The sequence below is a fragment of the Drosophila gunungcola genome, chromosome 3R (genome assembly GCF_025200985.1).
Source record: "Drosophila gunungcola strain Sukarami chromosome 3R, Dgunungcola_SK_2, whole genome shotgun sequence".
NCBI lineage: Eukaryota > Metazoa > Arthropoda > Insecta > Diptera > Drosophilidae > Drosophila > Drosophila gunungcola.
Genome location: NC_069139.1, coordinates 8,606,985 through 8,631,415, shown reverse-complemented (window position 1 = coordinate 8,631,415; position 24,431 = coordinate 8,606,985). Strand labels below are relative to the sequence as shown.

General features: G+C 41.0%; 1 protein-coding gene across 3 annotated transcripts; it reads right to left on the bottom strand.

Annotated features, from left to right (window-relative positions):
* Positions 1–56: 56 nt before the first annotated feature.
* LOC128251973 (cation-independent mannose-6-phosphate receptor) lies at positions 57–24,365 on the bottom strand. 3 transcript variants are annotated; one of them, XM_052979270.1, is made up of 17 exons: positions 23,908–24,365; positions 23,763–23,846; positions 22,659–22,875; positions 22,433–22,596; positions 22,089–22,372; positions 21,883–22,030; positions 21,697–21,818; positions 21,519–21,631; positions 16,195–16,649; positions 15,923–16,036; positions 7,876–8,022; positions 6,998–7,177; positions 6,807–6,933; positions 5,103–5,170; positions 1,320–1,587; positions 1,115–1,245; positions 57–809 (listed from the first exon to the last, which is right to left on the bottom strand). In XM_052979270.1, the coding sequence occupies exons 1-17, from the start codon at positions 23,962–23,964 to the stop codon at positions 729–731; spliced, it is 2,760 nt and encodes a 919-aa protein (XP_052835230.1). In that variant the 5' UTR covers positions 23,965–24,365; the 3' UTR covers positions 57–728. The 3 variants fall into 3 exon arrangements, with proteins under 3 accessions (XP_052835230.1, XP_052835231.1, XP_052835232.1); XM_052979271.1 differs by having other exon boundaries at positions 1,413–1,587; positions 23,908–24,364; XM_052979272.1 differs by lacking the exons at positions 57–809; positions 1,115–1,245; positions 1,320–1,587; ... (1 more) ...; positions 6,807–6,933; positions 6,998–7,177 and adding an exon at positions 7,441–7,640.
* Positions 24,366–24,431: the final 66 nt, after the last annotated feature.

Genomic DNA, 24,431 nt, shown 5'->3' with positions numbered 1-24,431 from the left:
TATTATATTTTTTAGTATTTTATTAAGTGTGTATACATTTAAAATTGTACATTTAGCCGTTTTAAATGTGGCTTGCCTTAATGGACTATAACAACACAAGAAGCAAACAGAAAATCAAGTACATATTGCCTTAGAATAAAATACAAATCGTTTCAAATGAATACCATAAAAATTGCATACAAGCTGCACAAGAACTGGTTAAAGGGAAATCAGACTAAGTCACTGCAAGGAAGAAGCTGCTATGCTATATAGGTTATATATCTAGCCTTCAGCGAAAATACGTTTTAAGCAATTGTCCTTTGCAATTCTCTGGCGAATGCAGGCCGCATTTATCTATAGCTATAGGTACGGGTTAGGTTGGGGATCTTCCTTTACATACGAAGGGTATATAAAATATATAATATGTATATATATGGTTCCGTTAATTGGTTTCTGTAAGTCGTCGTTGTAGCCTACGCGTATTGTACAATTTTATATCAGCAGTTCGCCCCCCTTTTTTTTTATCCTTACTTGCCTACATCGGTTTTATTAGTTTTTTGTTTTGCTCACAATCAGTTCCGTTTCTCAGTTATGTCTTTGGTGTTCTATGTTACTCACTTTGGGATCTTGCGTGTCTCTAACTAGCTACCCCCGCTTCCGGTCCGCCACCATGTGCCCCAGCCCCATGCTAATGGCTAAGAAGGCGTCCGACGACGACTTTGGTTTAGTTTGGTTTGGTTTGGGCCAACCTAAAGCAGCATGTCATCATCGCTCTCGCTAAACTCTCCATTGGGCTCCAGCAGCAGGTTGGCCTCCTCATTGGATTGCACCTGTATGAAGGAATAAACATATAGAGAAGTCATCTCAAATAAATCAGAAATATAAGAAATTCAATATAAAAATCTCATAATTTTTGATAAGAAATACAGAAATAAAATTTATTGCATCCGAAAAGTTCTCTTGAATATTAAATCTTTTTCTAAAGGTCACTTTAAAAAGAATACAAATTGCTTTTATATTTTTTTAAGAATTATCAAAATAAAGAAATATTTTTTAATTTAAACCCCTTTTAGAAAGTAAGTTCAGGCTTGACAGAATTTCTACATTCGAAGGTCTTGAATGTACGACAACTTACCCGGGAATATCGAACCGCGGAATTGCTGCGCCGGAAGAGTCGACGGACGCGCTGTCTTCGCGCCGGCGAAAAGGCAAACAGGCCCACACACGTCACACAGAAGGTCACCGACAGGATGGCCGCCAGGATGGCTGAAAAGTCAGGGGAGAACAGGGCATATGAGTGGTGGAGGAGCGGGGATACAAGGTGGGCCAGCTGCACTTACTGCCCACGGACGCCGTTGGCCCGATGGGAGTAGCCGCCGGATCGGGAGCAGCTGTTGTTGTCGTTGTCGACGTGGCCGCCTTGGTTGGCTTACCCGCTGGCGATGCCTGAGTGGTAGTGCTGGTGGTGGACGTGGTGCTGCTGGTGGTGCTGCTGCTTGTGGAGCTGCTCGAACCCCCATCTTGGCCATCCTGCTGGGCCACGCCGAGGGATAGGAACTCACAGATGCTCGGCGTTCGCTGCACATAAAGCAAATTGCATTGCTGGTCCTGCAAGAAAGCGGATCCGTGTAATTAGAAACTTTCTTCATTAAGGGCTGGGCAAAAATAAATAAATAAATTGATATGGAGACTGGGGCATAAATTCCAAGTAAAATACGAGTGGACCCAGGCACAAATTCGTGGCGCAACAACTGCTCGCAGCTTGTTTCCGGCATCCTGCCGCCTGGCAACAAAAAGAACCCTTGCTGTGCTGTGCTGTGCTGTGCTGTGTGTTCTGTGCCTTTGCGCTTGTAACACTTTCACCCAAAGACCATTTCCGACGCGACCAGCGACTGCAAAATGAAACAGCAAATGTGCGCATAATTTAAAAACTTTTGCGGCCCAACTGCAACTGGCAACTGCAAGTGGCGAGGCAAAAACGCTCACTGCCTGGCTGGGTGGCTGGCTGAATGGCTGGCTGGTGAGCTGGCTGGTGAGCTGGCACAAACTTTCCCGTCACGGCGAGGCGCCGCACCAGACACGAACATGTCCGCGAGGAGAACCGAGGAGCGGCGGATGGCCACCCACTTTGGCACAAGGACGAACGGGGGGCAACGCATTAAAAAGTTTGCAGCCATTTAAAATCCCATTTCATTGAATCGCTAATTTTCCAACAGCGTCGCTGCCAGTAGCAGTACCAGGAACCGTGTACACGGATCCTTTTTGTTGCTGCCCAAAAGTTGTCCTTCGTTGTATATATATAAATAGTTTGCTATAAATGCACCATACACTCGAAAAAATAGGGGATTTGATTGACATGGCAGTCATTGTAATCAAAGAAAATATTGTAATTTTAATATTTGATTGTTTTTAGTTGTCAATTTATAGTTGTTTAAATATTCAGATATTTAATAACAGAGTGGCACCACAAAATCAAAGGAGTTTTTAAAATTTAGCAAAAAAGTTACTCTCTAAAATAGGTTATATAGGTTATATAAAAAACTGATTTCTTAATTTTAATTTTTAATTTTGGGCTTCAACTACAGTTTGTAAACATATCTTATTTCCCAATTAAAAATTTAAGTTTTTTTTTATTATTATTTACTTTTATTAGTTTTTTTTGTGAGTTTCATTTTATCTAAGGTTCGGTGAATTTTAATAAGGATTAGATAGTAACTAGCATTTTTGTACCATTTTATGCATGATTATTTTTTAAGGTGTAGTACGCAGTGCTATTTTCCGCTTTGCAGTTCAAGGATTAAAACGTGTTGGGTGCTTAAAGCGATAAGCTTTGCTTCTCCCTCATTTCAGCTGCCCTGCCAAGCTGACCAGAACATCTTGTTCGGCTTAACCTGTTGAGTCGGCTAAATAAGTCAAATGTATTAGCTGTCTCAGGCTAGGATATGGAAATATTAAAGAGCACAGAGAGCGTGTCAAGCAATTAACATCACCGTATAATGCATGCACTCGAGTGGCGACCCAAGCTCGGAGGCAGAGTGTTCGATTCGTTTGCGTTTGGTGTGGCATGTGGGTTGTGGGAGGTGGGATGTGGGAAGTGCTATGTGGAGTATAAGGGGTGACAGAGGCCACAGCCCGCATCTGTGACATGGCCCCCCGTTGGCGACGGCATTTGGAAACGTTTGTCGGAGGTGGCAAACAGCTTGCAGCTGGCTTAAATTTGGGCCAATTGCCTGGTGCCACAAATGCAAAATCGAAGCCAAACAGGACAACAAAACGGGTACTGTCTGGCCGGGTAGAACGGGTAAAATGGCTAAAACACAAAACTATCGAACTAGAAAATGGACCGGCAAATATTTTCAATCAGCGGCACTTCCTCCGGCGTAATTTTTGCGTAATGGACTACAATGCGGACTGCTGATGGCCGTCGAGTGTTTTTGGCGTTTTTTGGAGGGCGCCAACCTCAAGCCCTAATTGCAAAACGTATTTCGGGCAGCAGCCAATGCATTTGGACCTGGGCCACTAATTACGATGCATTGTGCTTGGCAAAATGGGGAAATATTTTGGGTAACCTGCGGTTAATTGTCGCCCAAGCAAAACAAACAATTATTAATTAGCTTAAAGAGAGCCAAAAGCAGCCAGGTTGCCCTGCATGCTAATGATGCTGCCTCCTGGAGAAGCAAGCCACAACAAAGTCTGGTCCTTGGTCATTAGTCAAAGTGCTGCAGGCAAATGCAACTTAATTATATTATTACCCACACGAGCGTTCAGTAGGAGCCGTATAAAAGACTGCAATGTAATTCAATTTACTCCTGCCGACTGCCTGCTGGCATGGCAATCCTTAGTTGGCCTAAGCCACTACCAAAGTGCATGGGTCACCTGGTCAATAAATGGAGAGGTCGGTCTCTGCGAACAATGCATATCTCTCCGACTGATGTGAAATGGGGCCAGCACCTGCATCCCCAGATGACAACAAAGACTTGGGCGACACGAGTGATCCCGAGAAACAAAAGCTCCAAACAGCAGCTAAAGCATTAGACAAGAAGCAAGAAACGCAAAGCGAACCTCAAAAACACAAAATATGAAAAGACAAAGGACAAAGGACATAGCAACCATGGGGGAAAGGGCTGAGAATGAGGAGGATGCACAGGCAAAGCCGATTGCCAAGTGGTAAGCATAACAAAGGACACCTGCCGCCCTGCCCGCACCCTGAGCTCCTGACCCATCTTTCCATCCACCGCGTCCATCCCCTACCGCTCCAAGGTGGAGGTCCTGCTGCGTCAGTTAGTCCCTGGTTGCCCTTTTCCGCACACATATTTCCCACATTTTCGCTTTGAAGCCCAAGCCCTGTGCCTTGTGGCGAGACTTTGAGAACGGACCCACCGACTGCGAAGATTTCTTGTTCGCATACACAAAACAACAAGACAAAAGGAAAGGGGAAAGTAAACCCTTTTTCATTTGGTTGAGATTTAAATACCCTAGCAGGAAAGTAAGAAATTCAATGCTAGTTATATAAACAATTAAAACGTAAAAAAATTTATAAATAAAATAAAACTAATGAACCCCTATAGATACAACAAGAATTAAATTCATAAATTAGATTATTAGATTTAAGTGATTTGAAATTAGATTTAAATATTCAACAAATTAAAAATACTATTTTTAATATATTACTTAAGTTATGAAGATTTCATGTATACATTTGCAAAGCTTAGCGGCAAGACTTAAATAAAATACGTTAAATCAAAATTTGTACCACAAAGTCATAAATAATTTGCCCATTTATGCTTTAAGTAATTAAAGGACTCAATAATCAACGTAACTCTAAGAAACATAAGTCCGATTTTGAACCAGAATTTAATTTGGTTACTTAGCTGCCCAAAAAAAATAATTAATCAATTACCAAACCAACTCTCCGTTAGGGTATTTAAATAAAAAGCATGCAAAATATCCTTACTGTTGCCATTACCCCGCCAAGTTTCTTTGATGCGCATTTGGCAGGGCGGCGCTGAAGGGCGGGCTACACTTTTTTTTGTATATAATCCTTGGAAAAACCAAGAAAGAACAGCAGATGCTAGGTTTACTGATTCAGGTAAGCGGATATATATACAATACTTCGTACTTACACTCGAGATGGTGCTGCTGCTCTCCGTCTGGTTGCTGCATATCAGGCGAATCTGGACGTTCATTGTGCCTGCAAGGGGTGTAAACGTAATAGGGCATTAGTTTCGAGAGCACTTTAATTAGTTCAAATGAAGCCGCATTGAAAACAATCTTAACCCTAATAAAGGCGCACAAAAGGCAAAAACAGCAGCACAGACAGCCCCAAAAGTCAGGCTTTCCATTTTAATGGTCCACACAAAGGCACACGCAGTATATCCTTATCAAAATTTCAAATGATACAGCACTAGGGGGCTTGGCAAAGTGGATTGGGCCTGGACACCGCAAAGTTATCGCATAAAAGCCAAAAATAATTATCACCACAGACGACAACGTAGCTCCAGCTCCAGCTCCAGCTGGTGCTACTGCTGCTGATTCTCCGGCTGGTTGTCCTGGTTGTCCTGGTTATCCTGCAGGGCCAGGCTTCCACTGTTGTCGGTCAAATGCGTATACTTCTGTGTGTGTGTGTGTGTGTGTGGAGCGGGGGAATCAAAGCCCTCAGCTCCGGTCGCAAAGCCACACAAAATCTACAACTCGTTGGGATTTGGGCTAGCAAGCCAAGGTCCTTCCCCTCCACTCCCCTCCACTTCACCCACACTGGAATTCTGGTATCTGCTAACGCCTGTCACTGGGCATATTAAAATTGTCTGATCGTTTGCAGATTGCGCATTGTCGTACCACAATGGCGAAACAGTTTGTGGACCAAACAGAGTTTTAAAATAATTCCATTTTACGGCCAGGAACGAAAACAATGGAGATGTGTCATAATTAAATCGTCGTCAGTTTTATTTGTCAAAATAAAAACTTTTTGCTTTTAATGGCAAAGTTTTAAGTGCCATGCAATGGCTCGAATAAAAATCATTGTGCGAATATAAGGCAGCTAACCCCGATGGCCTGAGGGAAATCTCGGCAGAGCAAGCCCACCCACCCAAAATCTCACCCACAGTCTGTCCATGACTGTCTGCTCTGCATGCATTAAATATTCATGCAGTAGTATCACATCAACAAAAAAAATTATAAAAATATATACAGAAAGCACAGGAAAAGCTCGAGAGAAAAACAGAGATTTTCCCAAGTGCAGCAAGATTATTTTACCGCATTATCTCGTAGACAGTTTTTTCGTTTGCTTCATTTTTTTTTTTTTTTTGTATAATTCTTTTTTATTGTACGATTTCAAGCACTTTGCTTGCAGACGGACAAAAAGAGTCTTAGTTAAAAAGCGACACGGAAAAAAAAGCACGACAAGTGCCCGAAAATGTCGCAGTTGCAAGAACGGTGCCGCTATATAAGAAAAAAGTACGAGTGCCGGCGACAAAAATGACGCGATAAAAAGCCGGGAGTAACGAAATGGTGGTGCATGAAGTGCCGGCAAGGAAAGTGCATTGGGCTGAACGCCAAATCTAATGCGATTCCTTCGTTTTCACACAAAACACCCAAGAGCATACCGAAAACCAAAAAAAAAAAAGGGCGAGCGGACGGGAAAAGCCAGATAAAGAAGGCAACAAAATGGCGGCAATGCGCGCGTGTTGCGCCAGCGGAAAAGGAAGCGGAAGCGGAACCGGAAACGGAAGCGTCAAGCGACAACGCGGACTCGGACTAGAACTTGTACTCCCTCCTGATACTCGAGCTCCGGGATATGTAAATCAAATTAGTCGGGACAGCACACTCACCTTCTCGGCCGCAATTAGGCGACTCGTGTGTGAAGAATATGTTGACCAGTGCCTGCGAATAGTCCGTCATTGCCTTGCGATGCGCTCCGCAAATATTTACCGACATCTTGGTGGCATTGTAGTCAATCTGAGGGCGGAAAAATGCAATTTAATGTCCTGCTCAGACGTTCAGCCCGTTCAGCTCGACACACCTCAATCTCGCCATCCTTGGTGAACGGCGCACTCTTGAAATTGAATCGCCGACCCAGCTCGTCGTGCACCAGTTCGCAGGTGTCCTCGCTAAAGGTGCACTCGTGCGGCGGGCAAAAGACATTCGTCTGCCACTCGAAGCGGTAGGCACAGTCCTCGATCGAACGCAGCACCGGTTGTCCCTAAATGGAGGAGAAACGAGGAATAACCATTAGGGGCAGGCAGGCAATTTGCAGCACAAATGGGTCTGATGGCCATGAAATAATCACATACACCCAGCCACACAAAGCTGTCCGCAGATATCGATGCCAAATGGCGACCCCTTCTGCAAAAGGTCTGCAACTGTGGCTATTTGTTTTACACGCGAAAAACTCTTACAATATTTAAAAATTTAACTTCATTCTTAGTTTTCTATTAACCAAATTAATAACAATCCATATTGCAGTTCATAATAAATAATAATTTAGTATAGAACTTTTTCGAGTGTTCAATGTCCTCAAATTTGTAATTCAATATGTATCCAATATGAGTTTTTTTTTTTTGTTGAAATTATCCAATTAAAAATTATCGTCTTTGGCAAACTAATTTTGTTTCCCAGTGAAATATGTAAGTGCAGTCCTTAATTGAACGCAGAACTGGATGACCCTAAATGAAGGAAAATATTCGTATTTTAATCACAAACAAAAAAATATAATTTAAGTTAGTTTGCAAGTGTAATGGAAAACTAGTTTGGTTATTCGGAACTAGCAAATTCAAAGCTCTACAAGTGTTACTAATTAAATATACGGATAGTTTAAAATTAGTTGCTGCATATACGCGTAGTTGCAATGTTAATAGGAGTTGCCTAATTATTTGTATTGGTTTCTGGCAGTGTACTTACCCGACCGGCACGCATATTGCAGTTGAAAAGGAGGCGCGTGGAGAGTTCCGTGGTGTTGTCCGTGGGACAGGGATCTCCCTTCAAGTACAGCAGCTCGGCGAAGGTGCGATTCCTTCGCGTCAGTGACACCAGTGGAAAGCCCAAGCTCTGTGGGCGAGACAAAAGGGTGAACAAGTGAAAGGGGGGTGTTGAATCAACCTCGGCGATGGTGAAATGTTTAACTTTATGTCTGAGATTGCGGCAAATGACTCGAAATTCCTGTCTGAGCCACGCACACGTTTCTGTGTCGATGTCGCCCGCTTCAGGCTTATTCAGCTTGTTGCTATCGTTGTCGTCGGTGTCCAGGCCAACCAGCATCGCATCCGCCGGATTCGGATTCGGATTCTGAGTGGAGTGGCCGGCACATCGATGCGATGATAACTGGCATGGGTATGGGGGCACCCCCGACCCCCGGTCAACAGGACATGCCGGTCCGAGTCAGCACAAACGACAATTTAATGGATAGTTCAATGGCACTGAACACCCGACCAATATGAGCACAACTGACTTCCGTTGAAAATGATTTTCGTTCTCGGAAGGCCAAGTCCCTCACGAAGAAATGGTTACACCAAAATGTTGTCTGTGCTCGATGCATTTTTTGTGAGGCATTTATTATGGTTAAGTGGTTAAGTCATTATTAAGACTTTAAGAGTTAAGTAATTGAATATTTTACGTTATAAAGTCTTTAAGTAATTAAATATGATAATAACTTTTTTTCGTCTTAGGCATTTTCAGTTTTAAACCTATATTTACTCTTACATATTTATTCAAACCTTTAACAAAAAAAAATAATAATATAAAAATAATAATAAAACACTTTGAGTCTGTGCTAGGCAAATTTATTATTTAATATATACCACACAGATTTGTATTAACCAAATAAAATAAACAGGACTTTAAAAAATCACTTTTTGATATTGTTTAAAGGCACTACTTTTAACATCTTCAATGGAGTAAAGCTCACGAAAGTGCTCTAAGTCTAAATACAATGTTTTGGTGGTCATATATAAATTAGGAAAAGGGAAAATCCCAAAAACCCAATTAAAGAATTTGTAATAACCAAAACAAACAAATGAGATAATGTTTAAAAGTATAAATATATATTTATACATATAATTATTGTTTTATTTTTCTTTTAATATTTGAGGACAATAGGGTTTTTGGAGCATCCGACCTGCTCGTCGCCTGTGCAGCTGTTGCTGCCCTCAACGATGGAGCACGCTAACTGCTGCTATTGGCAATCAGGCAGCTTAAACGCTGCCAGCTATCCAACTAGCCGGCCATCGACGTGAGCTTAATGCGCAAAAAGCAGGGATGCCAATGCTTGGAAAAGGGGCTACCAGGGGGTAGTAAAAGGGGCATTGGCGGGGGCAGGAACAGGGGCAGAGACAGGGACAGGAAGCAAGTGCATTGGCGTTCGAGTGGCACAAGATTTATGCTAGGGTCAACAAGGTCGATGGCGGCAAGCGTTGCACATGTTGTCGTCTCATCTTAAACGTATTAGGTGCAGGAGCAGGAGCAGCAGAGTGCCAGTGCCAGTGCCAGTGCCAAGTTGCCGGCTCCAAACTCATTTCGTATGCAGCTCAGGCAATGCTTTAGCAGTTTGCTCTATTATTTATTACTGGCCTTTTCACTGGCCATTCCCGTTCTCCCGTTTGAAAATCCATTTGAAAATCAAAATCGCAGCTAATGCGCCATCAGCAAATACACAACGAGATTGAGACAGGGTTGGGCACCGGCACCATGGCCTGACCTTCAGCCAGGCATCCTCATTAGCATGGAAGGGGGGTGAGAGGGTGTTAAAGGCTCTGAGGAGCACTAGCTAGGAAATAGGGCACATCGAGGGGACTTTGTCGGCGCCAGCTTACCGACTTAAAACACTGGCAACAGCAACAGCAACAGCAGCAGTAGCCGTAGAAGCAGTAAGTTTTCCCAGTAGCTTGCTGTGCTAAATTTATTGAAAAACTTTCTTATCGCATTTGAACAAGCGAGTAACTTCTCTGTATGTTTCCGTTTGCCAGTGTGCGTGCGCCTGGATATTTGTGATTATTTTTTTTAAGTTTCACAAAACTTTCCTCTCAGGGATAACAGAGAAAAAAGGAAATGCCAGCGACGACTGGCCGGCCAGACAGAAAGTAACTTAATTGTTTGCAGATACAAATAAATGAGTTGCTCCAGAAAAAAATAAGGACAAGCAAACCAAGCACACACACACACACACACACACACACACACACACAGGCAGGGCAAGGCAAGGCCAAGCTCACAGCAAGGGACAGGAAAACAAGAAGAAAATCTTGACTTGATTGTTGGGAAATCTTTGGCTCAGCTAGGGAAACAAATCGAAAACTTAAATGCGCTGCAGAGAAAGCGGTAGAAGATTAAAAGTACTGTTTTGGATTCTCAAAAGGATTTCAGGGCACGACATTTATTTAGGTAGCTGGTTCTAATTAGTGGCGAAACACTGGAGGTGGAGGAATTTTATCCCTTAACTTATATTTGGGGATTGTGAAAGAATTGTGTTCTTTTGTAACTTATTTTAAATACAAAAGAAACGTTCAAAAAGAAAATCAATGATGAATTATAAAGCTGGGGGAAACAAGGGGATTTAAGGAATTGTTTTCTTGACTGAAAATGTTTTCGATGCAAGTAATCTTTATAAAAAGAAATCCATAGTAATTTGTCTTCATAAAACCTAATGCTTTGTTAAAAATGAGAAAGCTCATTTAAGTATTATTTTAAATAAATGTAACATTTTAGTCCAGACTATGTTAATTTAATAATTCTTCGTTTTCATTCAACATGTAATTAGTGTAAAACTTCAATAAGCCGGGGCAGAAATCTTGCCGTGGAAGATATTTGTTAAATTATGGTCTTACATATGATTTTTCAAACAAAAGCTGGTTTGTTGTCTGAAGAAAAAAAGGACAAGGCCATGCATCGATTGAAAAGCAATAAAAAATTCCGCTGGCAAAAATGCCAGCGAACCAGGACTCTCGCAGGACCAAAGGATGGGTTCGGCTGGCCTGCGGACGCATTGAGATTATGGCCTGGTCGAGACTGAAACTCACAGGAATTCATGAAACTACAACAACAGGGGGAGGAGAGCCATGACATTGAGGGGCAGGACAATAACTGGGATAACAATAAGCACAATGGCAGCTGGAGGACAGCGGGACTGGCAGGACGGGAACTGCTGCTGGCAAGGCATTCAGCTGTTTGCACAACAATTTGATCAATTTCATTATTAATCCGATTTGACGGGGCGAAGACCCCCATCGGCAGCCATTTTGACGATTTTGTGGTTATTGTCGGAAGTGCAAATGCAAATGCAAATGCAAATGCAAATGGAGATGATGCACCCACCGCAAGTCGGTGGTATGGGGGAAATGGCAATCGCCATGCCAGTCACATGCCCGGTGCCAAATTTGCACTGTCACAAGTCAAACGCCCCCATCGAGTTTACAATGGAGTCGCTGCATGCCAATGAATTGACTCGCACTCGCACTCGCAGCAATCCAAGGCGAAATTCCCAGCAAAAATCAAACGTGTCGCTGATCCGAGCTTCCTTTAAGTCGAGCGTACCAGGCGACAAATGTCTGCAGTGCCAATCGCTTAACCCCTTAAAGACAAGAAGTGATTATCTATTATTATATTTATATTCTTAAATAAATTGACACAAAACATTGCACACATTTGCAGTAAGTGTTTTTAGAAAATTACAAATACCGTTTACCATTATCACATTTTCATTTAAGTCTGTAACACTATTTAAAATGTTAACTAATTTAATAAATAATAGTTTGATATATTAGATCGTTATCCTTTTAGTTTTCTATAGAAATTCCAACGCAGAGGAAAGTAGCAAAACCTTTAGGTGCCAAAACAAGACAAAACGTTTTAAAAAGTAAATTTTTATTTAGTGTTACCAAAATGTTTTGTTTGATTTTTTAACATTTTTTTAGCCTTTGCATCAAAAACAAGGAATTTTATAGGTCTGCTTTCTCTGTTTGTTTACTTAAATAAATAAAAACCCAAAAATATAAACTCCAAAAACAATACTTACTTTGGAAAGGAAACAAAAGGGAAAAATAGGAAAGAAATTTTAACATATTTGGGTACAAATTATTACTAAAAAAATTTTGAATAGACAATTAACAAACAATACAATTTTAAAGTGTTTAATTCGTTTGCAAAAAACAAACATTTTGTTTAAAAATTTGTAGTAGCTGGGTAACTTTTGTACGTAGCGGGTTAATGGAATTTTCCCTTGGGATTCAGGCAATGCTTCTTCCCATTGTAGCTGTTAGCCTGGGGATATGCAGTGGCAGCACATTAAAATATGTGCATGCGATAACGGCTTTAAGGGGCTCGGGTTGGGGGCATGCCAAGATGCCAGTGCCGGCGACAACGTTCGACAACTGCCAATGAGTGGGCGTGGCCAGGGTGGCTAACAGATGAGGAAGGGGAGGAGCAAGGACAGCAGGCGTGGGGAATGGGGGTTTGGGGTCCATTCAAGTGCGCGTCAGCAGCTACGAGCAGCACATTTCCGTTTCCGCACACGAAATGCTCTGGAAACGAAGCATTTTCAAAATGCAAAACATGGCTCCAAATGTAAGCAGGGATGGAGGGACCAAAAGGCACACAGAGATAAATATATACTTTTGAAGTATCATATATTAGGAAAAACCTGGATGATACCATTAGCAGTTGTTCATGGTTTTAAATACTCTTAGATTTCTTAAAACTTGAAAAGGTTATTTACGCCCATTTTAATATATTTTGATTAAAAAAATAAAAAAATAAAAGTGAACAATAATAATAATAATAATAACAAAGTGAATTGATAAAAAAAAACGGAGGCTCGTTGACTAAAAATTTTCGGTGTAAAGTTATATTTTAAACATTTTTTTAAAAATTAAGACATATTTGTTCTCAGTGATTCATGGTTTTATCGGAGGCTGCAAAAATAAAGCAATAGAATTTTTATAAAAATATATTTGCCATGACTGCGTTATTTCGAGGCCATCGGCATGAAAACAAAGCCGATGGCGCTTTAAGCCGCCACCCAATTGGAGCCATCTAGAACGCCCAAAAACCCCTGCAGTCCAACCCCGCTAACGGAAATGCTTTACAGAGCACGTCGCCGGTAGGCACACACCCCCCACTCACTACCTCACACACCCCCTCACACACAGGCACACTCACATACACACATGGATGCTGCTGGCCGCTAAAAGCTGTTTTTACAGATATTTTACCCCCCCCCCCCCACCCCTCAGCCGCATTTTGCCATTTCCTTCCGTTCCGTTTCGTTACGTAGCGCGACGTTACGTTGACTGACCTTACGTTATGTTCACATATTTCACTCGCGTGCTGCCAGCCACAAAACCCAGACCCCCTGTAGCCATTAGAAACAGAGGCGGGTGCCGATATATTTTTAGAGGGATTTTAAAAATATAACGAATTTAATTTTAAAAATTAGGAACAAATTTTTTAAGAACCTTTACTATCAAGGATAGAGACGTTTGGCCCGATTAAAAATCATTACCTTTACAATATGAACCAGAGTATTATTACAAGCATGAGGAAGTTTTCACATGGCCTTCAGAAGACTCAGTGCTATCTTTCGATTACTAGGAAAATTAAAAATGTCCATAACCTTTTTTGACCTTAATTACTATATAAATATTTAATTTTATAGAAGCGATGCGTCATATGATAAGTTGAGATGATTTTTATAATTGAACTTTTATTTTGTGGTACCAAGTAATTATAAAATACCGATTTTCCTTACAGAGTAGACTCTTAAGACCCCAAAATCGCTTTTAAATCCACCACTGGCCTGGACCCCCATTTCCAAGCAACTTAACTGCCGCCTATTTTTACTTTCCGCTCCCACCTCCAGCGCATTGCCATTTCCAACGCGTACGTGCTTATTTTTTAGCAACTTGAACAATGTTTTTGCTCCCGGGAAATTTGTGCAGCTTGTGATAAAAGTTAGAGCCGGAAGGTGCCAGAGCACGGGGTCTAAATGCGGGGTCTGTGCTGATGGCGCGAGGTCGACATTTCGGGCCTCGAATACGGAAAATGCACTAGCAAGAGGAATTGCCCCCACCTTGGCATGCATCCATTGTCGCATGCATTTATTGTGCTGATTGAAGTGGGACGAGTGCGGTTTGCGGGGAAACTAAGCGGGGAACCCCATAATTCATCCAACTTTTGCAACAAAGATGACCTGGCACTAAGCCGAATATCAAGCTGCTGAAAGCCGCCAAAGAAAACATAATCGAAAGGCACGCAAACAGAAATAAAATTGTATTCGCAGTGAAATTATTATAATTTTACTTTTCTGTGCTACAAAGGTAAATTTGTGATAAATATAGAGAACAATTTCACGTTCTAAAAGTAAGACATTACAATTTCACGCTATATTTTTGTGATGCTATAAAAACTAATTCAAAAAGCTAAGTGTGAAGATCTGAAGACTTAATTTTGTTTTTCAATTAAAAGTTCAAAGAGAATATATAGTATTATATGTGTGGTATCTTAGCTCCTGTTAAAATCTCCAAAACGATTTAAGGAACTTCCCAAACATAATCGCAAAAATGACCTTTTTTTATGCATGCATACATACATGTGGAGAATGGTTTAATGGAAAAAAATGTATAAATTATTGAATCTAAGCAAATCCCCTCCAATTATCTCATTCATTTGCAAAGATTTTGGCCGACGCTGGGCATTTAGGGATAGCAACTTCAATTTTTTGCCATTTTGTGGTTCTGGCAGACATCTCGTTTTAAGCAAATTTCATTGCATACTTTTGTGGGCTTAAGTATTTAGGCACCAAACCCCACAGAGTTAGACAGTTTTTGGACTGACCCAGTGGCCACATGCTCAGCGAGGAGATTTTTGGCATTAAACAACTTTTGGCCGCTGTCAACGGCAGACAGTGTGAGTCCGAATACGAATTCCCAGTCCCCCATTTCAAGGCTCCTCTTAATGAAGCAACCAAATCCACTGGTCAGTCTCCGGGGGTCTTACGAATGGATGCTGGGATGGGCGGAATGGCCGAATGAGGTTTTTCATAGCGGGATGTGGGCGAGGCGAAGCTTAGCAATTAGATTGCTGCATATTTAATGCATGAATGGCGCCACAATTTTGGGCATTTGACCAAACGGCCACAACCATATTGAGGCGTTTATGAGGTGGAAAGACGAAGGGAAAGAGCCGTAAATTACGAGCGATCCCCTGGGCGCCCACTCCATAGGTTACATGCATGCAAAGAGTTTTAAGCACATAAGCGGCTTTCTTTCACGTGGCCAACACTCCCGCCTTTTGCGACCCTTTGTCACTGCCATCGTATGTGGCAAGCACATACACAGCTGCGAGAACAATAGTAGTTCTGGCAGATTATCTTTCTTCAAAAAGGATACGTAATAGCAACAAAAAGTTGATTACTGTAAGAGTGTTTTGTATAATGATATTTCAAACATTTGAGCTTATATTATCTTTATATTTATCATCGACGTTGCTTCCAGCAATTGACTTATATTCATAAAAAATTCTTGCAATATTGCTATGCTCATACTACAATATAAAATACTGTATACAGCTGGGAGAAAAGTTCTGAAAGATTAGCTTTCTTGAATAAATATAAATATGTTAATAAGCTATAGTGTACAACCAAAAATTTATTACTGTATATGTGAAGTTCTTATGATGATTTATGATTTTAAATTGAGTATTCTGTACAAAGATTCAAAAAATCAATCATGTGATCTTATATTATCTTTAGCTATTACATACTAAAATATAAAGTATAAATTATATCTCCAAAGTAAACTAATTGAATTTTTCTAATGCAAATTATTTAAATCTTTCTTATGATCTTAAAAGATTTTATGGGATATTTTGTATTCAACACCCTTTTCTCTGTTTTTAAGAGTTTACCTAACATCTTGCCCCAAAGTGTATGTATGTATATGGATTTTCGGGTGGTACTTACACGCTCCTCCTCGGGGGCGCCGTCGGCAGTCACTTTGGCCATGCAGGCAGCAGATCCGCCGGCACAGCCTAATTGGTATTTGGGCACTAATGGACGGCACACATTCAAAAAGAACTGCGAAGAAATAAGAGGACGTGGGCTGGCTGAGTTGAGTTGAGTGGCAAAGACAAAAGCCAGCAAATTACGGTCTGGTTTGGTTTGGTTCGGTGTGGTTTGGTTTGGTTTGGATTTTGGGCCGGTGGGAAATCAGGGACTACTACACTACAGCTCACCTTGGTCGCCTTGGGCACCAGGTGCTCCATGCCGGCCGGCAGCTCCACTTTCGCCTCGTAGTTGTAGCTGGCGCTAATCAATGGCGTTAGGTCGATCAGCTCGTCGCCACTGCTGCCCAGTCCATCGGTCGTGTGGTCAACGTAGACGATGGCCTTGCATTTAATCGGTTCCCGGCAGGCAAGCGGCGTTTGATATTGGATCAGCAGCTGACAATTGGAGTCCTCAATTATTTTCAAAGAATCGCTCCCACCGGCAGCAGTGCCCGCATTGTCCTTGGTGGCATTGTTCGCACAGACAAACTCGATTTTTGTCGACCAGCGCCTGATGCCCGCCGCTGTGGAGCACTCGGCACCGTCCTCGTACAGCAAATACAGCGAGCCGGTCTGATTGAATCGCAGCTGCGAGTTGGAGTTGCCCAGGCTGATGGTCGTGGAATTCTGCTCGTAGCAGGCGCCTGCAAGTGCAAAACGAAAAGCGTTTGGATCAATTGAGTGCTGTACGGTGAGGCGCCAAGCGCTAAAAAGTCAGCCAGAAAACAAGGGCCATCTCAAAGGCAAACAAAACACGAGAACGGCCAGCAAATACTGGCCGGAAAACCCTTAGCCATTCACAGACTACACTTCAAGAATTTTCTGTGGCTTCTGTGCACCCAATCAAAACTAAAAGAAAAAAAATCAATTTTGTATTAGATTTAAAAATAAGTTATTGGCTTCTGTAAACCCAATTAAAACTTAAAAAAAGTTAAATTTTGTATTAGATTTAAAACATTCATAAATGAAATTAAGTAATTAATTTAAAAAATTGATCAATGGTTTAATAGGATACATTTTGCTTACAAAAAATTATTTGTAGGAAGAAATGTTAAAGTGTTTGCGAATTCATTAGGAGCTGAAGAATTCGAGACAGCGGGATTACTTTAATGATATTTTAACAGTTCTGAAATTATTAATTTTCAAATTATAGAAATAAGTAAAACAATCAAAGATTGTGATTTATTTTCTAAAAACCCTTTTTTACATTTAAGAGGTCCAATATTTTAATAACAATCTATGTCCTTAAGTATTTTTCAAGTGTAGATTTGGGGACATGAGGACTCGGTAAGCACAAGAATAGGGAAAACACGTTGCGCATCAAAGGCAGAATTAATTGTTCGCTTTGCTAGTCCTTTTTTCGATCTCAGAGCCGATTGCTTTTAGAACCGCCTCCTGCGCGGACTTCCAGTCTTGAGTGACATTACAATGGACGCAGGCACGCATCAATATCCATTTGCATAGATGCCACTAAATTTACATAGATTTCAAGTCTTCTTTTAACGAATTTAAAATTTAATTGCCTAAAAATAACATTAAGCTGTTTGGAGAGCTAAAAGCGTCCTGACAACTCAATTTTATGGAAATAAACAGAAATCTCCTCATCGCCCTGCAGTTGTCGTTTTGGGCTCTTCCCTTTTCAATCTTCCATTTCACTTGCAAACCAACAATTTTGAGCAATGTCACTCACATTTGCCGGATTTTGATTGAGCGCCCTAGAGCAGACAGCATTGTGATTGTGATTTGACTAGAGTATGGTAATTTCAGACCCCTTCACTCTTCACCCTCCACTCGCCTTACACACATGCAGGATCAAGAGCCATGACCAACAACGCCAAAGTAACAAAAAACGAAGAGAAAAAGACCAATTGAGGTGGCTTTTGGCAAATCGAAAAAGAAATCGACTGTCAACTAAATTGATAAATGACATTGTGGTGCTGCGTGACCATATATGTATATGTACATATGTAGGTCTGTAAAACCCACTTTAAGCATGTATGGCCCAAACAAGACCTGCGAAAGCGTCCTGTGGAAGCATGCAATTCAATTTAGCAGACCACAAACACAGAAGAACAGAAGACGTCCTCTTAGGATGTATTTGTACAGCAGGGCTCAGGATAAAAAAGCCAACCAACAAAATGTGAAGTTCCATTCAGGTTTTAAAACCTTGAATCATATGTAGAAATATACAGTAGTTTAACTAGTAGTTTTACCATTTTATTTAAATACACATTTAAGGTGGCTTATAAAAACAATAGTGTTTAACACTTTCAAATAAGAAAATCAGACTTTTGTCTATAGATATAGGCAAACATTATCCATCAGTTTTCATTGCTGTGTTTTCCAGCGACTGTAAGAGCTTTTACTAGCAGCTTCACTCATTTGAGCTACTATTTCGACCGCAGTTGTGTTATACATACGTATGCTCGGGATGTATTCTTGTACATACACCTTGGGTGAAAATCATTTCCTTGTCAAGATTATCCAACGAGATTGACCCGATCACAAACACACCGACACAATACACCGCAGTAAATTGAATCCCAATGCAATCTCGGTTCAAAGCAGGCCTTGGGGCTCGCATTGCGGTCATGAAACAAAACATTGTTGAAATTCCGCCCTTTGCTGAGAAGGGTTAAAAGTAAGGAGCTGACTTAGTGGCATTGATAAGGACCTCAAAATATTTCGGGGCCAAAAAACAAAAACGTGTCCTGCAAATGGTTAAGAAAAGCCCGGGAAAATTGAATTTCAATAAGAAAACATTCTGGCAAGGGCCGAAGTAACCCTAAAAACATTGACCAGCAGCCGGCAGCCGGCAGGGGGCAGCAAAAAGCGGCAGAAGCGAGAAAAACAAATATAAAACGATTTAGTAGCTGCCTGATGCCACTTTGGATGGCGCATCCAGGCCAAACAGCTGCCGGCAAGTGTTAGTTACGGCCAAAAGGACGAAAACGGGGGCGGTCCGCATTGGGGGTTTGGTTTTTGTCCAGTTCTCGGACCAAATTGAATCTGCCCGCCAGCAGCAGCGCCAACACAAATAACTAAGGAGAGCAGGGAAGGGAAGGGGCCCTCATAAAAAGGAGTAAAATACGAAAACAATAAAAACAGCAAATTGAAATTATAAACAAAGCAGGAGCAGTGCAGACGCAGCTCAAGAAAAATAACAAGCACAAAAGTGCTGTGCCATTGGAATTTGATATTCTCCAGATTTGTATAAAGTATGAGACGATTATCTTATGTGAACTAGCCAAAAAGTTTATTTCCAAGAAAAACAATGGCCATAACTAGGCAGAAATCATCCTAAATTTTAGGCCGTTTAAAGCACTCTCAATGAATTGCTTTTAAAAATGAAGCTCTCAATAAAGCAGCAAACCTAACTAAATTTGTTTAGACAATTATTTTGACAAGCAGCAATTAAATGAAGACTGCCTGATCAAATCACACGGTGCAATACGCATGGCCCAAATTCCCCGCAGCTGCCCTCAAAAATGCAATTTGCCGGGCCCGCCATAAATAAATATAAAATGCAGAACGAAAACGCAAATGAAAATTACACAAAATGACAGTGCAACGCATGCTGCATAAGCAATTAACAGCAGCAGTTGGTGGGCGGGGATTTTGCATGAGCGATTTACGGGGGGAGACGTGGCCATAACTCACTTGCAGGCAGAGTGGGCCAGGGCCAAGCCCCCTGCCAAATGCCTTCAAATATTGAATTCAGCTATGCACACCAGGAGATTTTAATGACCCATCCGGAGGATGAGATGGGGTGCCTGCAATATGCAGTCTGCCAATGTCAGCTGGGCGCCAAACAGCGAACTTGCAGCGCAATGTGTGTGTGCACCGAAAGAAATTGTGTTAGCTTTGAAGTATATTTATTATATATCTATTATTCACTTCTCGCAAAGCTTACAAAAATCAGCCAAATTGGAGGCTAAATTGTATAAAAGTATTAGAAGAATTTCAAAAATCGAAGAAGGTTTATCTGTAAAACATTTCTTATATTAAAGATATAGTTTCCTAAGCAAAATATTTTTGACAGTGTATGTAAGCGCCAGCTTGTTTACAAAAGCGCTAGCATGCCCTGCGCCCCACTTCCGTGGATGTGTGTGCGTCTGCTATTTGCCTAACAAATGAAAATTTCATGTAGGTCTCTGCTCCATGGCCTGGACATCAGTTTGGCAAAAGGGAGCACACACTTATTTATTTGTTTAGGCCCAGCACTGGGCCATGATATCTCCTCTGTGTGTACATGTGTTTGTGCGAGTCGCGTTTTCGCGAGAGCCAGCCAACCAGCCAACCGAAAAGGACGCGCCAACGGATGTGCGTCTGCAGTCGACTACGAATGCAGGACACACAGAGCGAACGCCCAGATATACATCGTTGCTACCCCATGGATACCAGATACCAAAGACACGTTTCACTTGCCAACAGCCCACACCAGGAAAAGTTGTTATTTGCCATGGCGAACCGTCCCCTATGTTGATGCAACGCATACAAAGCAAGTAAATAGAAAAATATCAAAGCTGCGGATATGTAGGCGTTATATGCCATATAGCATAAGATTATGCAATGGCAGTGGCCATAAGTTGATTTTTGAATTTTATTTTCCAAAAATCTATAGTGTATAAAAAAACAGTATAAGAACAGTCTTAAAGGGTTAAATCCTAAAGCAATTTAAGCACCCATATCAAGTAGCAAACCTGAATGTTGATTGATATCTGTTGAAAAGGGTAACACCATCTAAGCAAATAAGAGTTTTACCTTGGTTACCTATCAGATTATGCACCTTAACTTAAACAGAAAAAAGTAAAACCTTTAATATAATATAAATTACAAAATTTAAAAACAAAGTTTTATTTTCAAAAGAAACAATCAAAAGTTTAAAATTTTAAGAATATACATATATTTAAAAAAAAGAGTATCCTCTAACACGTTAAGCTTATTATTGACGTAAAAAAATGTAAATTGAATTTTCACGTGGAGCCCTACGATGGCCGGATAGGAGAATGAGCTGGGCTAATGGTCTGACCAACACGCATGCATATACACAGGCAGAATCGTAAATTATGTAAATATATGACGGACCACATCACAGATCTAAATCATTATCATCATACCCTGGCTTTTACATCCAACAACACACAAACGTGGGCGAGGATGCACGGACATATGTTGGGGGGTCGTACAAATAGCCACTCGTGTGCGCTTTAATGGAAACCGGATGAAATGGTCAACACTTGACCGGGCCCTTCCCATTTTTTCCTGCATTCCTCTCCGGTTACCAAGACGATTATGGCCATGAGGGCCACTCGAGCGGAAGAGCAATAAAAAATCATTAATCCCGCACAACAAGAGTCCTCGAGACGAAAGGGTTTAAAGCTTTAGCAGGTTACGGCTTCCCTAACTTTGCGCGTAAAGACCCTTTAATTAAGGCGCTTTTATGGCGAGTAAGTTTTGCATCAGCACTTAAAATCTATATTTATATTTGAGTGCACAAATGGTCGACTTACCGCCGTTTTCCTGACAGGGAGTCCCAGCATGGGCGCACACTGCAATTGTATAGTTTTTCCCATCTTTAACCAAAGTGCGGGCTGGCTTCGAGCTAAGCGAACTGAGATCCAGGCTGTTAAATGGGAAAATGAGGGACTTAAAGTGAACTCGTTACGTCAAATGAAGTCGACCACTCACAGCTCATTTGAGGCGGTAAAAGCCGTGCAGGGTTTGAGATCATTACAGGCCAGGGGCGTGACAAAATTGAATTGGTAGGTGCAGGAATCGGCTCCCAGGCCCGCGAACTCCGGGTGAGCATTCTGAAAGGAAATTATGGGTTTATAATTGCCCACTTTGCTTTGCCGCAAAACCAAGATTACTCACCCTTATGAACTTATCACAGCTGAAATAAATCACGCTGGTGTAGTTGGCGCTGGAGTTCTTGGCACAGGGCGTTGGTGACTCATGTCTCAGCAATAGTTGCCCGTTCTCCACCACCGGACGCGACTGGACGTTGCCAAAATTTACAAATCTGAGTAGGAAATCCATTGACTAATATCCACATAAAGTATTAATCAATGTTTACCCACCGCTCTTTTAAGTTCGTGGCTTTGGGACTAAACAGACACACGCTGCTACCGGGCGGACACATGCTGTTCTCTCCGTAGAGCACCGGCTTACAGACATTGATCAGGAAAAAGGCATCCTGCCGATTGCTGGTCCTGTAATTACTATCACTCAGGGGCATCAGGTCGAAGGTTCCATTTGATTTTGTGTCCCGCACACTGCAACTATTCGATTGCAGGGCATCGGGAATGGGCAGGCAAGCCAATGGTGTTTCATAGGAGATGTAGAACGAACAGGCATCGTTGGCCTACCATTAAGAAGGTTATTGGTAATTTGATGTCTTAATGAAACTCTTTATAATCCTTACATAAGGCGTCACATGCATTGGCTGGGCATCCAAAGTATAGTCGCAGCTGAGTAGAACATGGAGCTGATAGTTGGGATTACTGGTAGTGCCATTATCGCACTTGGCCCCGCTTTTATACTCCAGATGCATTTTGCCATTATTGTAGACCAACTCATGTTGACGACCTGAAAGATAAAAGTATCTTAGAAATACATCCTTAAAGGCTTCTTTGTGCTTTTCAACTCACCTATGATGTACTCCTTTCCTTGTTTTTTTAGGCAAGCTGCCACATTACTCTCGCCATTGCAGGTTCTTGAGAGATTCCCGCATATGTTGAACTCGAATTTGTCGCCGCCATTGCTCACACTTTCGACCACATGGGCCAGATCCGAGTGAAGGCCACTGAAGTCGAAGGTGCTGCCATATATGGGCTCCTTGATTTTACAGTCCTGAGAGGAAAATTTCTAAAGAGAAATAAAAACGTCAAAATTAGTGTTCACAAAATAAGGCTTACATTTACAGTTGCTTATCTATATAGTTGTACTATATACAAAATATATTTAACGATTATGATAAGATCAAAACGATTCTTTTTATTAATTAAATTTATTTTTTTTTTCTTCTCGGACATTTTTATTAATATATTTTTTTAAAATACTTGTATATACTAAGATTAATTCGTTTCAAGAACATAACGTTTTAATGGGGTCACGATCAAGGAAACACATAGTTTTTAAACAATGTTAATAAAGTACTAAGCATAGGCAGACACTTTAAATTTTAATTTGTTCGAAAAGAGCAGCCTTGATAAGAAAAATACTTATTTGTTTGTTGTTTAATATTTTTCATAAGAATGTAAAATAAATATAAATATTTTTTAAATAAATCGTTAGAAATATAAATAATATTAAATCTACGCCTTACGTTTATAAGATTAATTTTAAATTATTATAATAGTATTGTTAAGAGCCTATAAAATGAAAAATGACAATTTAATGTGAAAAATATTTCCGAAGATGTGTTTTTGATTTTACAATTGTAATTCTTAGTACAGGTTTTATAACAAGACACGAAATAAAAAGTTTATTTTTATGGCGGCTTTGTTGAAAAATAACTGTGGTTAACTGCTGTTGCTGTTATCGCTCCTTTACTTTTTGATTGCTGATTGATTTCATAGCCATTTGAAAATTCGACCAACAAAGGCTGGAAGTGATAAGCGTCTTGGAGACATGCATTCAGAGCGCCAATAACGGAGTCTTGGCCAAAAGGCAACAAGTGCGCAGCCAAAACAAACAATCAAACAGCCCCAAATAAACGCCAACCGCCCACATCCCTCCCACCACCCACTTACCAGCTGATCGGCTGCGTCACCGGCGAAACTCTCGCTGCAACACAAAAGCAGCAAAAGCAGTGAAATCACAATTTGGCAACGCATCTGTAGAAACATAAAATATATTAATTTAATAGAATTTAATTATTTAAAATTGTACTCCCACCTGGTGAAATTTTTCCTGCGTGCGAGCTGCGCAGTCCTTTTGCAAACTGCAGCGCATTTTGTCACCTGCAGGCTCTAAAATATATTTCCACGAAAAATGTCAAAGCACTGGAAACCCCTGCAGTTTGTTTATTACTAATTCCCCTTAAGATAATCACTTTTTTTTGCGCACACAAAGAAATTGTATTTTTCTTATCACAAGCTAACTGTTTATTTTGAGAGAGAGCCAAGTTATTATTGTCTTTCCAATTGGCTCTCTGCTTCGATTTTTCAACTGCCGCTCGCAGGTTTTTTTTTTTCTACGCACTGCACAACAACAAAACACTCGCTGGCGACGCAGTTGCACGAAATGTACAACGCCAGGCGTAAACAATAGCCAAAGATCTATTATTACACTAATTGCAGCCTTTTTATATGCGGCTAAATTACCTGTCAAAAAAAAAACAACACTGCCTCTGGGAACTGTTATTTTACGTTTACAGGCAAATTGTATTGGATAAGAAGAAGAAAAAGAGGGTGTCGATG